The following is an 18,496-nucleotide window of genomic DNA, read 5'->3' on the forward strand; positions in this document are numbered from 1 at the left end:
TAACTCAGAAGGCTCCAATGTAAGGTGTTCAGAGGAGTTCAGCCATTTGTGTCAGAATCCAAATGTCACTGTCTTTTATCAAGCCCTGTCTATTTCTCTAGAAAAGAATGCCAATTTCCTGCCGACTGTCATCTGCATCAGTCTGGGACCAAATGACAGACATGGGCTGGGTTGGAGATGGTGCCTCAGTCTTTAGGTGGTAATCTTTTACTTGGTTACCAAGGTTTCAGAAAAGTTCAGGATAGCTGAACAATGCTGGGGTTAGGGGTACGAGACTCCACACAGTTGAAAATCTGCATACAACTTTTGGCTCCCCAAAAATGTAACTATAAATACTCTACTGTTGACTGGAAGTCTTACCAATAATAAAAGCAGTTGATTTACACACATACATATTGTATGTGACATGTATTATATACCATGTTCTTTTCTTTTTTTTTAATTTTTTTTTTCTCAACGTTTTTTATTTATTTTTGGGACAGAGAGAGACAGAGCATGAACGGGGAAGGGGCAGAGAGAGAGGGAGACACACAGAATTGGAAACAGGCTCCAGGCTCCGAGCCATCAGCCCAGAGCCTGACGCGGGGCTCGAACTCACAGACCGCGAGATCGTGACCTGGCTGAAGTCGGACGCTTAACCGACTGCGCCACCCAGGTGCCCCATACCATGTTCTTACAATAAAATAAACTAGACAAAAAATATTATTAAGAAAATCATGAGAGGATGGAGCGCCTGGGTGGCTCAGTCGGTTAAGCATCCGACTTCAGCTCAAGTCATGATCTCATGGTTCGTGGGTTCGAGCCCCGCATGGGGCTCTGTGCTGACAGCTCGGAGCCTGGAGCCTGCTTAGGATTCTGTGTCTCCCTCTCTCTTTCTCTCTCTCTCTCTCTCTCTCTCTCTGTCTCTCTCTCTCTCTTCCTCCCCCACTCAAGCTCTGTTTCTCTCTCTCTTTCAAAAAGTAAATGAACATTAAAAAAATTTTTAAAGAAACTCATAAGAGGATGGGGCACCTGTGTGGCTCAGTCGGTTAAGCATCAAACTTCAGCTCAGGTCATGATCTCACGGTTTGTGGGTTTGAGTTCTGCATTGGGCTCTGTGCTGACAACTGGATCCTGCTACGGATTCTGTGTCTCCCTCTCTCTCTGCCCCTCCCTCGCTTGTGCTCTCTCTCTTTGTCTTTCAAAAATAAATAAAAGTTAAAAAAAATAAAAGAAAATCATTAAGAGGAAATACATTTTATAGTACTGCACTGCATTTATGGGAAAAAATCCACATATAAGGGGACCCAAACAATTCAACTCCATGTTGTTCAAGGTCAACTGTTAGACTTTCAAGTGGGTTCCCTATGTTGAGCCCCATGCCTTACCCCATCTTTTGCTGAAGCTGAAGCCTCTAATTTCTGAGTATATTAGCTTTCTGGAGCTGCCATGACAAACTAACATAGACTGCAGTTTAAACAACAGAAATGTGTTTTCTCATGGTTTTGGAGGCTCAAACTCCAAGATCAAAATGTTGGCAGGATTAGTTTGTTCTGAACCCTCTCTCCTTGAGTGTAAATACTTATCTTTTCTCTGTATCCCCACCTGGTCTCCCTCTTCTTTGTATAAGGACATCAACCTTTTGGATTAGGGCCCACTGTAAATAACTTAATTTGAACTGAATCACCTCTGTAAAGACTACCTCCAAATACAGTCACATTCTGAAGTTCTGAGGGTTAGAACTTTAACATATGAATTCTGTTGGGGGACAGAATCCAGCCCATAACCCTCACATATTCAAGATGCCACTGATTGGTTCTCTTGTTATTTTCTTTCTCTCTGCAAGTATTTGATATTATATTTCTCAGTTCTGTTAACATCTTTACCTGATCCCCAGCTTTTAAAGCTTCCTGACATCTCTCTGCTGGATTATCTGTTATTAATTTGACAGCCTTACCTCCCTCTTCTGCATCACAGGGGGGAAGCCTAGAATTACACTTCTAGAAACCTCTTTCTTAGTGTTTGCTAATGTGAGGTACTTGTAAAGAATTTGGAACATAAAAGAGACCTTTTTATTTTTTGTTTTCAGTTGTGGGCAGACAGAGGAGAAAACAGTGGGACCTGAAGTTCTCACTAGCTTCCCAGCAAGCTACTAAAGTCACTTCTTTTAGTGCTGTGGGTAGTTGAGAAGACATTGGGTCCTCCCAGAGCTCTCAAGCAGCGCTGGGATTTAGGGTGAGAGGTAAGTAAGGCAGGGTCTTCCAAGGGTAGCATCAGGGTCTGTTTTTATTTAAAATTTTGACCTTTTGTTCATCATGGATTTTTTTCCTTAATTTTGTTTTTTTTCTCTAAATATTGCACTAAAATGTTCTTTATTTGCAGAAGTAAATTGTGATGGTTTATTTATGCATCAGCTGGACTGGGATCAGGGATGCCCAGGTAGCTGGTAAAACATTATTTCCGGATGTGTCTGTGAGGGTGTTTCTGGAAGAGATTTGAATCGGTGCACTACCTAAAGAAGATGGCACTCACTAAGGCAGGTGGGCACCATCCAATCCACTGAGGGCCTGAATAGACAAAAATGCAGAGGAAGGGTAAATTCTATTTTTTTACCTGAGCTGGGACATTCCTCTTCTCCTGGTCCCAGACATTGGCACCTCTGGTTGTTAATGCTGTTGGCTTTACAATTCTGAGGGCTTTGGTCTCAATTATACCACCAGCTTTCCTGATTCTCTAGCTTGCAGACAGCAGATGGCAGGACTTCTCAGCCTCCATAACCATATGAGCCAATTTCTAGAATAAATCAATAGATAGATAGATAGATAGATAGATAGATAGATAGATATACAGGTATATATGTTGGTCTGTTTCCCTACAGAACCTAATACATAGTGTTTTGGTGCTCTCTTCAAGTTTGTGTCCAAGGCGATTGCCTCTCTTGCCTGACCCTACACCTGGTCTTGCCTTTGGGAATGCACAGAGCTTCTAGGTCAGTCCTGGGATTCACTCACTTTGGTGCTGCAGGCTGAGATTGATGACAGTGGCTTGCTTGCCCTGCATTCCTCAGCTTTCCAATGATGGAGTAAGCCTCAAAATCCCCCTTCCTTCTCAAAATACATAGAGTGGCTTCTGTTCTTCTGATGGAAACTTGATTCATGCAATCTTTCATCAACTGTATTCTCTCTGATCTCTCTTTTGTGGATTTTACTCTCATGTCAGTAATGTTTTGGTAGGGAGCAGAGGAAAATTTATATGTTTAATCTGCACATTTTTCTAGAAATCCATCTATCCTCAAATTCCCAATCTTCTGAATCATGAGAACAATTACTTATCACCCGTTGCATCATAGCAAATTGTCACTGATAGCACCTTCTCCATTTTTGTGAGAATTTAAATCTACAGAGTTCCTCCTCCTCCTCATGGCCACAAGGTCCTACCTTATCTGACCTCTTGCCCATCCCCTCCAACTCATGTTTGGCCAGTTTCTGCTTTGTTCGATTTGTTGCAGCCACACTGACCTCCTGCTCTATCTCAAACACGCCAAACGCATCCTCAGTTCGGGGTTTTTGCATTACCTCCTCCTCCCTCCATCTGGAATGGTCTTCTCTAGATTTTCCATAGCCTCTGTCCCCTTGCTTCATTCAGTTCTCTGTTCAAATGTCCCTCTTGGGAGAGGCCTCCCCTTCTTCCCTATCTCCTTACTAGGTTTTAGTTTTCCTTCAAAGCAATTGTTGGTAGTTGAAATTATATATTTGTTCATTTGCTTATTTTCCTTCTGGAATGGAAAACACTTTGTATTTTGACTGTTGCATCCCCAGAATCTTGAACAGGTGCCTACCACATAGTGAGCTCTCCAATATTACTTGAGTGTTTACACTGGAATGGATCTCACAATCCTCTGATTTTGGCAAACAAGTTAGAGGTTTTCTTTTTTACTTTTCTAGGGCGTTCTGGTGTCATTCAGGCAGTCTACAACTACCCCCAAGGTCTCCATTCCACTATTCCTGACTCCGGTCTGTGATGGTCTTACCGTTTCCCAGGAGGACTTCTGGCATCTGTCCTACGTCACATGAGGGAGGGTCAGACTCCCCCTCCATTCTGACATGCTTGATCTAAGAGACCTGGAAGCCGAGAGCCCCAGTGGGAGCCCTCTGTACCAAACAAGCACATCAGTGGCTGCTCAAGATGTCCAGAGGTAATCTCTCTCACAAAGGGATTCTTATTTCCTCTACCGTTCTCAAGTCTTCCTTACAAAAAATATTGATTATTCAATATTATTTTTTACATCGACCCCCCCCTTTTTTTTTTTTTTTTTTTTTCAACGTTTTTTATTTATTTTTGGGACAGAGAGAGACAGAGCATGAACGGGGGAGGGGCAGAGAGAGAGGGAGACACAGAATCGGAAACAGGCTCCAGGCTCCGAGCCATCAGCCCAGAGCCTGACGCGGGGCTCGAACTCACGGACCGCGAGATCGTGACCTGGCTGAAGTCGGACGCTTAACCGACTGCGCCACCCAGGCGCCCTCGACCCCCCCCTTTTTAACTTAACTGCATTTTAATACACTTTTTTTTACATTGGAATAACTTAACATGTCCAGAGTAGAGTTCCTATATAAAATTACCCAGTGCCCACTCCCCCAACAAGGTGAACATCTCCATGTAGCCATGATACATTTGTTAAGACTAAGAAGTTAGCATTGGTATAGCTCAAGTCCAGGTTTTATTTGTATTCCATCAGGCTTTCCATGAAAACCCTTTTCATATTGCAGGATCTAATCTGGGTACCTCACTACATTTAGGCATTGTATCTTCTTAAAGTCCTTTGGTCTTTTACAGCCTTTGATTTTACTGATCTTGACATTTTTGAAGAGTACTGGTCAGTGGTTTTGTAGATGTCTCTAAATTTGGGTCTATATGAAGTATTTCCTTATGATTAGACCAGAGTTAGTTTTTGGTGAAGAATACCATAGAGGTGAAGTGCCTTCTTCATCACACTGTACTAGGGTTTGATGTTAAACTTTATGTGTCAAATTGTTAGGGTCATGGGACACGCAAATATTTGGTCAAACAGTATTCTGGGTGTTTTTGGATGAAAGTAACATTTAAATTGTTAGCCTGAGTGAAGCAGATTATTCTTCCTGATTTGGATGGGCCACATTCAATCAGTTGAAGGCCCAAATAAAACACAAAGGTCAACCTTCCCTCAATTAAGGGGAATTCCTCCTGTCTGACTGTATGAGCTGGGATGTTGTTGTTGTTGTTGTTGTTGTTTTTCCCCTGCCTTTGGACTTGAACAAAAGCATTGGCTTCTCTTGCTGGCCTTTGGTTGGAAGTAGACCATTGGTTCTCTTGGGTTTCTAGCTTGATGACTACAAATCTTGGGACTTGTTAAACCTCCATAATCATGTGAGCCAATTACTTATAATAAATCTCTCCTTCTGTCTTTTGTTTCCCACAATCTCTGCTCCATCCTGTCTCTTGTTCTCTCTCTATATATATTAATGTATGTATATACACACACATGTCCTATCAGTTATGTTTCTCTGGAGAACCCTGATTACCACAAGGGGTTGCTTTAATATCAACATGACTTATCCTTGATCAAGGTTAACCTTGGTTAAGGTAGTGGCTGCCAGCTTTCTGCACTCCAAAGTTGCTAATTTTCCCTTTCCACAATTTTTCATTGGAAATGAGTCACTAAGTCGAGCCCACATTCAAGGAATAAATATATTTTTAAATTTCATATCACCGTAGCAAGAAGATAATCAGTGTTGCCATAAATAGAGGGCAAATATAAAAATGAAGAGAGGAAAACAAAACAATCTAATTAAAATCTATCCAGATAGCTTGTTTGGTTACCCAACTATAAGTAACAAATTACCCCACAACCTAATGGGTTAAAACAACACAATAATTTATTTTGTCCATGAGTCTGTAACCTGGGCAGGGCTTGGAAGGGAAGACTTGTCTCTGCTGTACAGGCATCACTGGGTGGATTACCCACTTCCGGGATTGCTCACTTGCACGGCTGGCAGGTTGGTGCTGGTTTTCAGCTGGAGCTCAGCCAGGGCCTGGAGCTCAGGACTTTGGGCTTGGTTCCACGTGGGCCTCTCAGTGTGGCCTGGGCTTCCTCATGGCATGGGTCCCAACAGTGAATATCCTAAGAAAGAACCAGAGAGACAAAATGTATATTGTGCTTTATGATCTGGCCTCAGAAGTCATATAGTGTCATTGTTGAATTCTGCTAGTCAAGAGAGTCATAAATGCCCACCAAGTTTCCAAAGGGAGCGGGGCATAGATTCTACCTCTCACCGGGGAGTAGCAAGGTTCCCAAAGATCACGTGGGATGTAAACTACAAAGTATTCCAACAGTGTTGCCTACTTAAGGCTCTGGACTAGAGTCCTGTTCCATTGGTGTTTAAAAAGAGAGAGGGGTGGGGCGCCTGGGTGGCTCAGTCGGTTAAGTGTCCGACTTCAGCTCAGGTCATGATCTCGCACTCCGTGAGTTCAAGCCCCGCATCGGGCTCTGTGCTGACAGCTCAGAGCCTGGAGCCTGTTTCGGATTCTGTGTCTCCCTCTCTCTCTGGCCCTCTCCTGTTCATGCTCTGACTCTCTCTGTCTCAAAAATAAATAAATGTTAAAAAAAATTTTTTTAAATGTTTAAAAAAAAAATAAAAAGAGAGAGGGGTGCCTGGGTGGCTCAGTTGATTAAGAGTTTGACTTCAGCTCAGGTCATGATCTCACGGTTCATGGGTTTGAGACTCACTGCATCATTGCACATGTGTTTCTGTCTCCTTGGGGTTCCCTTACTCCCTTCTCTGCCTAGAAAATTCATTTTCACTTCTTTCAAACCCAGCTCATTCTCTGAGGCAAGAATAATAACATCCTCTTTTTCTAGCCCTTATTTATCCCTTGCATTACAATTTCTCTGAGACTTGTTTGGCTTTCCATGTTCACTCACTATATTTTGAATCCCTAAAGCATAAGAACCACATGTAATTTATAATTATAAATTTTTGTCCATTTTACCTCTTGTTGTAACACCCTACCCCCACTATATTTCCTATCTGGCCAACTCCTATTCATCCTTAAAAACCCAGTCTGGCTAACACTTTCTAAATGAAGTGCTTGTTATCTCCTCCCAACTGAATTACTGATTTCATCTTCTGTAATCTCACAGGATCTCATTTGCATCTCTAGGACAATCAATGTCTGGGTGTTAGAATGCAATTCTTTAGATGGATGCCAATCATTCAGGGCTGGGAATAAGTTAAATCATCCTTGTCCTAGACCAGTTCCCCAGCACCGGACCCTGAGATGAGAATTTGTGTGAAGTGATTTATTCAGGAAGACCTCTTAGAAGAAACTCGTTAAGAGGTGAGGGGAACAGGTCATGGAAAAGGAAGAAGTCAAGGAAGGATGGGATCAGGGGAAAGGTCTCAGGAAGAGTATCTTTAGTCTAATCCCGGAGGGAGTTCTGGAATGTTCCACCTCATGACTTGTCATGACTGGAGGCAGGGAAGCTAGCTTCCACACTCCCGCACTGTCATTGGCTGAGGGCCATTCCAGAAAACATAAACCCTAGGCACTTCCAGGTTTCTGTGTGAGCAGACAACCCAGTGGCAGTAGCCCAAAAGCAGGTGCCAGAAGACAATCACAGGTGCAGCCATTTGTAGTAAAGTACACAGCTGGGGATGGGCACACAGAAAAGGCAAAAGGATCCCACAGGTTCCAGGTAGGGCACCAGCTACAATCTTGGATCTTAGTGAATGTCCTTGGAGACAAGAAATGGGTAGGGAGCAGGGGAGGCCATCACCACACCAATGATGACAGAGTCACAAATTGAGGAATATATTTAACTTGCCTCATGGCCCTGAGCTAAAATGAAAATAAAACCATGAGATAATTTTTTGTAAGGTTTTGCTAGTAAACTGGAAAACATGGGTGATTTTCTAAAAGATAAAATGACTGAAATTAATTCAAGAGGAGAAAGAAAATTCAGACAGGCCAATATTCATGGATGAAAATTACAAAATATTTCAAAGAACTGCCTGCTCTACCAGAACTAGAGAATAAATTAGGTGAATTTTATAATCCTTTGAAAACGCATCCTTTGAAAACAGGTCCAGACCTAAAGAAATAGGGACATTTCACAATTGTGTTTAAAGAGCTGGTAAGACGGAAACCTGACAAGGATACTGAGCGCACACACATGGCCTTCAGGCTGGCTTTCTTATAAAAATAGATATAAAATTCTGTATGAAATGTTATCAAGCAGACAAAGCAATACACTTGATGTTACCAGTATGGTGCACCACAGGAATAGGTTACAGTGGACATTTGTCATTTCGGGCTGCCTGGCATTCAGTGGTGCTCCTTTTGGAGGGAATCTCAAGATAGAGGGGAGGCAGGTCAGTCTCCCACGAGGGAAGCTATAGGGCATTATGGTCCTTTCCCTATGTCTCAGCAGCTCATGACCAGAACTAGGATCTAGCCCAATCAGTGGATGCTTCCACTTTGGGCTTAGGATTTTGAAGCCATGATAGCAAAACTTCAAGGACAATCAGATATTATTCAAGATTATTCAGAGTGGCTATGGCAGAGCCAAGAGTCCAGAGTGTGGCTGCCACTGTCAAATGGTGGTAACAGTCTTGGTGGCAGTAGCATGTTCAGCATCATCGATGGTGCCATCTTAGGTAGAATTTTCTGGAGCGGGTCTCTGGCTACAACATACTTTCTTCTTTGATTTCCCAGTCTGATTCTGAAGCTTTTCTGAGTGTTCTGTGAGTTGTTTATAGCCACCCTTCCAAGAAACTCTTTTTCTGCTTAAATTAGCTAAAATAGTTTATGTTGTTCGTTACCCAAAACCTATGATGGGTAACCATCAAAACCCTAGAGGAGAAAGCAGGAAAAGACCTCTCTGACCTCAGCCGTAGCAATCTCTTACTTGACACATCCCCAAAGGCAAGGGAATTAAAAGCAAAAATGAACTACTGGGGCCTTATGAAGATAAAAAGCTTCTGCACAGCAAAGGAAACAACCAGCAAAACTAAAAGGCAACCAACGGAATGGGAAAGATATTTGCAAATGACATATCGGACAAAGGGCTAGTATCCAAAATCTATAAAGAGCTCACCAAACTCCACACCCGAAATCAAATAACCCAGTGAAGAAATGGGCAGAAAACATGAATAGACACTTCTCTAAAGAAGACATCCGGATGGCCAACAGGCACATGAAAAGATGCTCAACGTCGCTCCTCATCAGGGAAATACAAATCAAAACCACACTCAGATATCACCTCACGCCAGTCAGAGTGGCCAAAATGAACAGATCAGGAGACTATAGATGCTGGAGAGGATGTGGAGAAACGGGAACCTTCTTGCACTGTTGGTGGGAATGCAAATTGGTGCAGCCACTCTGGAAAACAGTGTGGAGGTTCCTCAGAAAATTGAAAATAGACCTACCCTATGACCCAGCAATAGCACTGCTAAGAATTTACCCAAGGGATACAGGAGTACTGATGCATAGGGGCACTTGTACCCCAATGTTTATAGCAGCACTTTCAACAATAGCCAAATTGTGGAAAGAGCCTAAATGTCCATCAACTGATGAATGGATAAAGAAATTGTGGTTTATATACACAATGGAGTACTATGTGGCAATGAGAAAGAAGAAAATATGGCCCTTTGTAGCAACGTGGATGGAACTGGAGAGTGTGATGCTAAGTGAAATAAGCCATACAGAGAAAGACAGATACCATATGTTTTCACTCTGATGTGGATCCTGAGAAACTTAACAGAAACCCATGGGGGAGGGGAAGGAAAAAAAAAAAAAAAAGAGGTTAGAGTGGAAGAGAGCCAAAGCATAAGAGACTCTTAAAAACTGCGAACAAACTGAGGGTTGATGGGGGGTGGGAGGGAGGGGAGGGTGGGTGATGGGTATTGAGGAGGGCACCTTTTGAGATGAGCGCTGGGTGTTGTATGGAAACCAATTTTACAATAAACTTCATATATTGAAAAAAAATTATAAAAAAAAGATTAACTTGTGTTAGGCATCAGTGAAAATTGTGGAACTGGAAAATCTAAATTCCCTCCACAAAACTAACAAAAACTGTCATAGTCAGCTTTGTCACAAATCTGCAAAATACTTGAAAGTTTATAAAATCCAAGCAAACATCTATAAAGAAAAATATGATCATGGGGCGCCTGGGTGGCGCAGTCGGTTAAGCGTCCGACTTCAGCCAGGTCACGATCTCGCGGTCCGTGAGTTCGAGCCCCGCGTCAGGCTCTGGGCTGATGGCTCGGAGCCTGGAGCCTGTTTCCGATTCTGTGTCTCCCTCTCTCTCTGCCCCTCCCCCATTCATGCTCTGTCTCTCTCTGTCCCAAAAATAAATAAAAAACGTTGAAAAAAAAATTAAAAAAAAAGAAAAATATGATCAAAAGAAAAAAAAACAAAAAACAAAACCTATAATGGGTATACAGGTCAAAGGTTAAAAAAAACCACAGAAACAAAACCAAAACCAAACAAATATATGCTCATCACTGTTGATGCCCAGAGGGCATTTGGTAAAATTCAAGATCCATTTCTGATAATAACACTTTCTGAAGGAGGAAGAAATGGATACCACTTTAATGCAATAAATAATATATATCTCAAACCAAAAGCAAGCATCATGCTTAATGGTAAAACACTGGAAGCCTTGCTGTTAATGTCAGGAACAATGCAGGCTTTCCCACTCTCATTAATATTACTTAACAGAATTCCAGATGGGCAATTAGATGAGAAAAGCATAAAGATAAGGTACAAGTATTATAAAGGAAGAGGCCAAGTTATTATCTCCTGCATTGATATGAATTCCTGAAAAACTCCAGAGCATCAACGGAAAATTCTGAGGAAGAACTAAAGTAAATCAAGGTGGCTTGTTACAAAAATAACTGTCTTGGGGCGCCTGGGTGGCTCAGTCTGTTAAGCTTCCGACCTCTTGATTTCGGCTCAGGTCATGATCTCAGGGTCATGAGACTGAGCCCCACACCAGGCTCCTGCTGAGCATGGAGCTCATTTGAGACCCTCTCTCTTTCTCCCTTTGCCCCTCTCCCTGCTCAGATGTTCTCTCTCTCAAAAAAAAAAAACAAAAAGAAAAAACTTTGTGGGCACCTGGGTGGCTCAGTCAGTTAAGCATTTGACTTTGGCTCAGGTCATGATCTCACGGTTAGTGAGTTCAAGTCCTGCATCAGGCTATCAGTGCAGAGCCTGCTTCGGATCCTCTGTCACCTTCTCTTTCTGCCCCTCCCCTGCTCCTGAGCACGCACCCTTTCCCTCTTTCAAAAATAAACATTAAAAAAAAAAATTAAAACAGGGTGCCTGGGTGGCTCAGTAGGTTAAGCTTCTGACTTCAGCTCAGGTCATGATCTCATGGTTTGTGAGTTTGAGTCCCACACTGGGTTCTGTGCTGACAGCTCATAACCTGGAGCCTGCTTCAGATTCTGTGTCTCCCTCTTTCTCTCTTTGCCTCTGCATCACTTGTGTTCTCTCTTTCTCAAAAATAAATAAATAAAACTTAAAAAAATAAAAAAAAAAACAAAAAATTTTGTCCTAGAGACAACAGAAAATATAATATCCCATTCATAATAGCAACAGAGAGGAATAAACTCATTAATATTACACAGACCTATGGAAGGAAACTATACTATTTTGAGAGACATTAAAAGTGCTTGTATAATTTTTAAAAGACATACTTTATTCTCAGATAAGAAGATAAATATTGTGATGATGTCAACTTTCTTTAAATTAATCTATATAAATTAATTCCCCCAAAGGATTAAATTCATCTGAAAGAAAAAGCAAACAGCCAATAAAATACTGAGAGGTATGATCCTACCAAACATGGCAATATATTCTAAACCCATCTTATAGAGACACATCAATGAACTAGAACAGAATTTTTCAGAACTTAAATGTGTGTGGACTTTAATATGTGATAAAAAGTGACATTATAAAAGAGTGGGGAAAGGTTAGATAATTTTTTATAATGGTGCTGAGACAGCTGCCTAGCCATATAGGGTGGGGAAAAGGCAAGATCCCTACCTCATTTCTCACACAAAAATAAATTTCATACGGAGCCAACATTACAAGTAAAACAAAGGAAAGAAATATAAAGCATAGTAGCACTAAATGAAAACATTCTAAGTATTCTTATGATTTTGGAGTGGGGAAAGGCTGTTTTCTTAATCATGTATTAAAAAAAAAATCAGAAACTTTTATGAAAAAAACTGATCAACCTGACCATATAAAATAACTAAAATTTTCTATTTGATATGAAAATATTATAAATGTGGTAAAAGGTAAATAACCAACTGGTATAGACCAAGGAATAATGTAATTCATCTGCCAGGTGCTTTTATTAGCAGACATTTATAAAAGGAACACATCAAAGAAGAAATGGACACATGATATGGACAGGTAAATCATACCACTAAAAGTACAAATTGCTAAAAAAAAAAAAAAAAAAGGGCATTACTTAGTCATTTTCTTGACTGTAAACAACAGAAACTGACACAGGTTAGTTTCAGCAGTAAAGGAATTTATAGGAAGCCTATCAGGCTAGCTCACACAATAAACAGAGCCAGAGAAACAGGCTTGGGCAGAAACCTAGGGAGGCAGACACCAGTAAGAACTTGCCTCTAGAGCAGCCAGTTGGACCTTCACTGCCACCACTGGATCCTCTGCTGAATACAGAGCCACCAGATTCACTAATTTGCTGTATTGTCTCCAACTAACCTTATGTAGATACTTCCAGAGCCAAGGCCCAAGTGGAAGCATCTGATTGCCCTTGCTTTAGGTCACCTGGGCTCTGGCAACCTGCTCCCCAGCTCCTGCCCATTTTTCACAGTGGGAGACTGCACTGTCCTAATTTGGGATCCTTTCCAAATAGGAAGTCTGTTTATCTAATTTTTTTAATGTTATGTTTGTTATTTATTTATTTAGAGAGTGTGTGAGCAGGGGAGGAGGACGAGGTAGAGGAGGAGGAAGAGGAGGAGGAGGAGGAGGAGGAGGAGGAGGAGGAGGAGGAGGAGGAGAGAATCCCAAACAGGCTCTGCGGTGTGAGCACAGAACCCGATGCAGGGCTCAAACTCACAAACTGGGAGATCAAACCTGAGCCGAAATCAAGAGGTGGATGCTTAACTGACTGAGCCACCCAGGCACCCCAGAAGTCTGTTTAGATGTTAGCTAGCTGAAACAACAGTACAGAATGTTCTACTTCATTTCTACAAATAGGAACACATTAACAGGACATCTTCTGTTCCTCGAATTTGCCAGTATAAAAAAGACAGAAAAACTCAGCGCTGTCTTGGGACCGGAAAATATGTGCTCCCCAATCATTGTTGGCAGGATAAAACCTTTCTGGAGGTCAGCTTGACAATAGGTGTCAACATATGAAATGTGCATACCCTATGATCCGAGGTATCAGTTTACGGAAATGGTTGCAGGGATGGACTAAGTTTGGATCATGATGAGAGTCACTGCATTGCTCTTTCTAATTTGTGTTTCCCTGGTTCAGCAGGGGTAAGCGGTGGGTACAGAGAGGGACGTGGAAGATTTACTATAGAATGTTGTTACGTTGTTTGGTGTGGGTCTTAAAAGAAAGACCATCTGCATGCTCCAATTAGGAATTATTTTCCAACCGTGTTCTGGCCAAGCTAGGTAGGTTGGCTTTGGGGCTTTGTGGGACCAATAAACCTGTAATGGTGGGAGAGGCCAGACTGGGAAGGGGGTCACGTGTCCCACTAAGGAGTTTAGATGTATGGCTTCCAAATACATCTGTATGCTATTACGATGGCTACCTTACTAGATGTCCAATAATGAATAAGATGGCCTCTCCTGGGTGGAAGCCTACACTCCAGGGCAGGTGACAGATTGTAAGCTGACTTCTACTGTGGTAACATTACTGTCATGACTGAGAGGTGCCAAGAGAGCCTGCAGAAGGAACAAAGACAGGTTAGTTAAACGGAGGCCCAAGGAAAGGTGTTTGGGACAGAGGAAACAGCTTGAGCAAAGGCCTACGTGTCTTCCCACCTGCCTGAGGGTGCTGAAGGAAGACCAAGACATTCCATCCTGCTGGGGACTGGAGGGCAACTCCAGCAAGAGAAAATCAGAGAGAACTGTATTTTAGTGGATTCCAGTGGAAACCAGCCTCCGGTTTGCAGCTGAACTGCACTGATTACATTGTGGATTTTGCTACATGCTGGCAGGAAAATGTGTAAGTGGCATCCGGGCTAGGGGAGGAGGCGATGTTCAATGCGGATGAGCCCGAGCTTGCCTCTGTCTGGTGGTGCTAAGCCAAAGAAGTCAGATCTGGTGATGGGCTCAGCCCTAATTTTTTTTAAAGCACACAGTGAGATGGCATCCACGTGGCTTGCTTGGACTGGAGAGGAAGGCTTAGGCAATGGGGTCATATTCAGGCTAAGGCTCCAGTATAAAGAGAAACAGCGTGGTCAACTTCCACTGATCTTTGACTTCCAGTTTAGTAAATTTAAAAAAGTAGCGTTTGTTAGCACCTGCTGTCTGCCAGCCATGTGTGACAGTAAAACAAAAGCATGATGACCTGGAAAGCAGTCAGCTGGACTGGCCTGTGGTAGATAAGGTCAAGGATCGTGTACAGCAGCTAGGAGAAAGCGCAATGTTGACCAATTCCATATCTGTCTTGGGTTTAAATAGCTAGCCCTGATTAAAGTTGCTCAGTGTCTTAGTTTGGATTGTCCTTAGACCAGAGCCTGAGACAAAGACCTGGGTGCAGGTAGTGTATTTGGGAGGTGATCCTGGAAGCTAGAGTGAGGGAGTAGAGTAGGAAGAGGAAGACAGGGAAAGTGAGAAATCCAAGAAAGGGTGCCTTATTGAAGGTGGGCAACTGGGGCTCCATCCCTTTGGGAACTCTCTGAAGAATCCTGTTAGGTGCACCTTACAGTTGTCTCTCCAAAGGCTGAGATTCCTGGGAGCTTATCCAGTGACTGGTATTTCCCACTGGGTGAAGGTTGTCCCTGTTGGGGGAGGAAGAGTTGTTAATTCAAACTCCCCTCTGGTGAGAGTTCTTTGGCTTTGGAAAAAACCCTCCGGCAGGAAAGCAAAGAAGTAAACAGGAGGCATTTGAAGTGGGGATCATCACAGTGCAATGGTTTACACAGATTGTAGCGGTGGTTGAAATTGGAGATGGGCTCAGGGCATAAAATGTGGGGAGTGAAAAGCTTTTGCTATGCTCAATTTCTTTCTAAAGCAGTTTATTCATTCAACCAAACATTTATTAGAACCATGGTCAATGCTGGGCTCTATGGTCAGCAAAACAGATCTAGCCTCTGCCTTAAGAGCTGATAGTTTTTGGGGATTTTGAGCATGCAAGATGGTGCTATGGACATCTAAGTCCAAAATAAAGCAGTGCTAAAAAAAAAATAAAATTAGAGAAAACTAATTGAGGGCTAACTTCTAAGTCAGTTTGACACTTAAGGAGACCACAGCTCCAAGACCCTTCCCACTGCCTAGAAACAAGCTAGTAAGCAAGCAAACAAACTTATAACACAATGGCTGGGTATTGTGATAAAGTGTTGTCCAACTGCTTGAAATTCCACTAAAAGCGATTCCTTCCTTTTGTCCCTCCCTCACCCATGAGTTTCATATTTGAAAAAAACTCAAACATGTCTGCAAAGGCCAAGGGCCATTGCATTCAAACTTCAGTATGAATGATCAGATTGCTTTCTTCCTGGTGCTCAGATGAGCTCAAGATGTGGTGAAGAATGGATATTTGAGTAGGAGGTGGGAATGTTGGTGATTTGGAGGCTAGTGCAGAGCACCCTGGGGGGTGTCACCATACAGTCCCTGTTTACTTGGTGTGGGTCGCTCTGGCAAAAGCCATTTACTCTTAAATTTGTTGTAAGGTGGATTTTTGTTTTAAAAAGGAGAAGGGTTCGCCCTTCCCTGATTTCTCTCTTATATAGTAAACAGGACTCAGGCCAAAGGTTAGCAAAGAGGAGAATCTATAGAGAGGAGGTCACAAACCAGTTAATTTTGAGATGAAGGCAGCCCAAATATGTACTTAAAAAAAATGTTTATTTTATTTTGAGAGAGGGAGAGAGAGAGAGGCAGGGAGAAAGGGAGAGAGAATCCCAAGCAGGCTCTGTGATGTCCGCACAGAGGCTGATGTAGGGCTCCACCTCCTGAACTAGTGAGATCATAACCTGAGTGGAAATCAAGAGTCTAATGCCTAAATGACTGAGCTACCCAGGAGCCCTAAGACATACTTTTCTCTTTTTTCTGCACTATTTTTTTTGGCTGAAACATTTAAAAATAGGATTCCAAATTTCTCTTTAAGAAATTAGATGATCTGAGCCCTCATTTTCACATGGGAACAACTGGATGGGGTTGAGAGTGGCAGCCACCCCCCTTAGAAAGATGTTGACTTGTAGTTGGTCAGTCCCCACCATTCCTTATATTCTCCCCAACACTGAGAACCAAGTCATTTGAAGTATTAATTGTCAATATGATGACTGAAACACCAAGATTCTTTGATATAACCCATCTTGGTCCCTGTGATTGTATGTGGGTCTGTGACCTTTCGTTTACAGGTCAAGCATAGAGGCTTTGAAACAAATTTGGGTTTGAAATGGATACATCGTACCAATGTCAAAGGCATTGAGTTGAAAATTAAAGGAAATATTGCATGCTTAGCACAATGCTTGAAACATAGCAGCTATTATCAGCAACCGCGAGTAGAAAGTGCAAGAGAGCAGGCAGGAACTGTGTTAATGTCATACTTTGTCATATTCCCAGCGCCTACAGTCCCTGGCGTATGTTGAATGAATGAATGAAGGTAGAGCTCAGCGGGGCTTTAAAGGCAGGTCTGCAAAGGAAGGTAATTCTGAGTATACGGTTTCACTGCGACCACAACGTGCCACCTGGAAGACAAGCCTATTGGGGCGTGCCAGACTTGGTGATGGCGTTCGGGTAGGCGCGCAGGCTGTCCGTGTCTCTCGGGAGCCGGGCAGGACTGGCTTGCTCAGAACTGCTCAGGGCCATATCCGTCACTTCTTCCACGGTCTGGTAAGGGGCGGCAACATGATCTCCGCACTTTCTCAAGGCCTCCGCCATCAGATCAGAGGACCGAGACCCACCCCTGGGGTCCATCCCCGGGCACGAACCCAGCGCTGTCCACCTTGCTGGGACCGTGCCCACATTAGACATGGCCTCTCTTGAACTTCACAAAGCGGGACCGCCCCGGAGCCGAGAGTCATCTCGTCTGGCTGGAGGGGCATATCCATTCCCACAATAAACATGGCAGCCACAACGGCTTCAGCGCCGGGCGGGCGGCGCCGGGAGGTGGGTCACGTGAGCGGCCCAGCTGGGCGGATCGCGCGCGCGCCCGCCCGCCCCGCCGGCCGCCGCTCGCTCGCTGGCTCGCTCGGCGGCGCTCTGAGGTGTGCGGGGCGTCGAGCCCCCCGGCCCGGTGAGGCGCGGCGCGGCGGGATGCGGCGGCGGCCGTGGCGGGGCCGCGGGCCGGGCGGGCGGACGAGGTGATGAGCGTCGGCGGCCGCCATGTCCAAGGTAACGGCGCCCGGGCCCGGGCCGCCGGCTGCGGCGGGCGGGAAGGAGAAGCGCTCCTTCAGCAAGCGGCTGTTTCGGAGCGGCCGCGCGGGCGGCGGCGGCGGCGCGGGGGGCCCCGCGGGGCCCGGGCCGGCCGCGCCCGCCTCGCCCTCGTCGGCGCGCTCGGTGGGCAGCTTCATGAGCCGCGTCCTTAAGACGCTGTCCACGCTCTCGCACCTTAGCTCCGAGGGCGCCGCCCCGGACCGCGGCGGCCTCCGCAGCTGCTTCCCGCCCGGGCCGGCCGCCGCGCCCACGCCGCCGCCGTGTCCGCCGCCGCCCGCCTCGCCCGCGCCGCCCGCCTGCGCCGCCGAGCCGGTGCCCGGGGTGGCGGGGCTCCGGAACCACGGCAACACGTGCTTCATGAACGCCACGCTGCAGTGTCTCAGCAACACCGAGCTCTTCGCCGAGTATCTGGCGCTCGGCCAGTACCGGGCGGGGCGGCCCGAGCCCTCGCCTGACCCCGAGCAGCCTGTGGGCCGCGGCACGCAGGGCCAGGGCGAGGTCACCGAGCAGCTGGCGCACCTGGTGCGGGCCCTCTGGACCCTGGAGTACACCCCGCAGCACAGCCGCGACTTCAAGGTGAGCCCCGCCGCGTCCCCACCCCCAGGAGGGGGGCCCTGCCCCCTGCGTCCCTGGGGCACCCGGCTCCCCAGGTCTCCCTTCCATTCCTCCTTTCCTGGCGGCGCGGCGGGCCAACCAGCGCACGGGTCTAAAGAGGTGTGGGCCCCGAGTCTAGGACCGATGCCACTGTTTGTAAGGGAGACTCACCCATTCATTCTTCGAGTATTAAGGGCTTACTACGTGCCTGGCCCTGTGACGGGCCCTGGAGGGATATGGCAATGATCATGACCTCCTGCCTTCATTGAACTTACGTTCTTGGGGGTGGGCA

At 44.9% G+C, this 18,496-nt stretch overlaps 1 protein-coding gene and 2 long non-coding RNA genes across 4 annotated transcripts in view; 2 read left to right on the forward strand and 1 right to left on the reverse strand.

The window, feature by feature from the left end:
• The window catches only part of LOC131501004 (uncharacterized), a 118,573-nt gene extending 114,317 nt beyond the window's left edge, over nt 1-4,256 (forward strand). The window contains exon 7 of the long non-coding RNA XR_009256559.1: nt 3,924-4,256. This is a non-coding gene — a long non-coding RNA (uncharacterized LOC131501004). The remainder of the gene's footprint in view (nt 1-3,923) is intronic.
• A 1,616-nt stretch (nt 4,257-5,872) lies between these two features.
• LOC131501527 (uncharacterized) lies at nt 5,873-18,469 on the reverse strand. Its single transcript, XR_009256817.1, has 4 exons — nt 18,376-18,469; nt 14,938-15,017; nt 13,824-13,956; nt 5,873-6,139 (listed from the first exon to the last, which is right to left on the reverse strand). It is a non-coding gene; the product is annotated as an uncharacterized LOC131501527 (long non-coding RNA).
• The window catches only part of USP31 (ubiquitin specific peptidase 31), a 68,939-nt gene continuing 67,873 nt past the window's right edge, over nt 17,431-18,496 (forward strand). For both annotated transcript variants that reach the window (XM_058711819.1, XM_058711820.1), the window contains exon 1: nt 17,431-18,186. In XM_058711819.1, the coding sequence (XP_058567802.1) occupies nt 17,560-18,186 (627 nt within the window). In that variant the 5' untranslated portion in view covers nt 17,431-17,559. The remainder of the gene's footprint in view (nt 18,187-18,496) is intronic.

This window comes from Neofelis nebulosa, chromosome 18 (genome assembly GCF_028018385.1).
Source record: "Neofelis nebulosa isolate mNeoNeb1 chromosome 18, mNeoNeb1.pri, whole genome shotgun sequence".
NCBI lineage: Eukaryota > Metazoa > Chordata > Mammalia > Carnivora > Felidae > Neofelis > Neofelis nebulosa.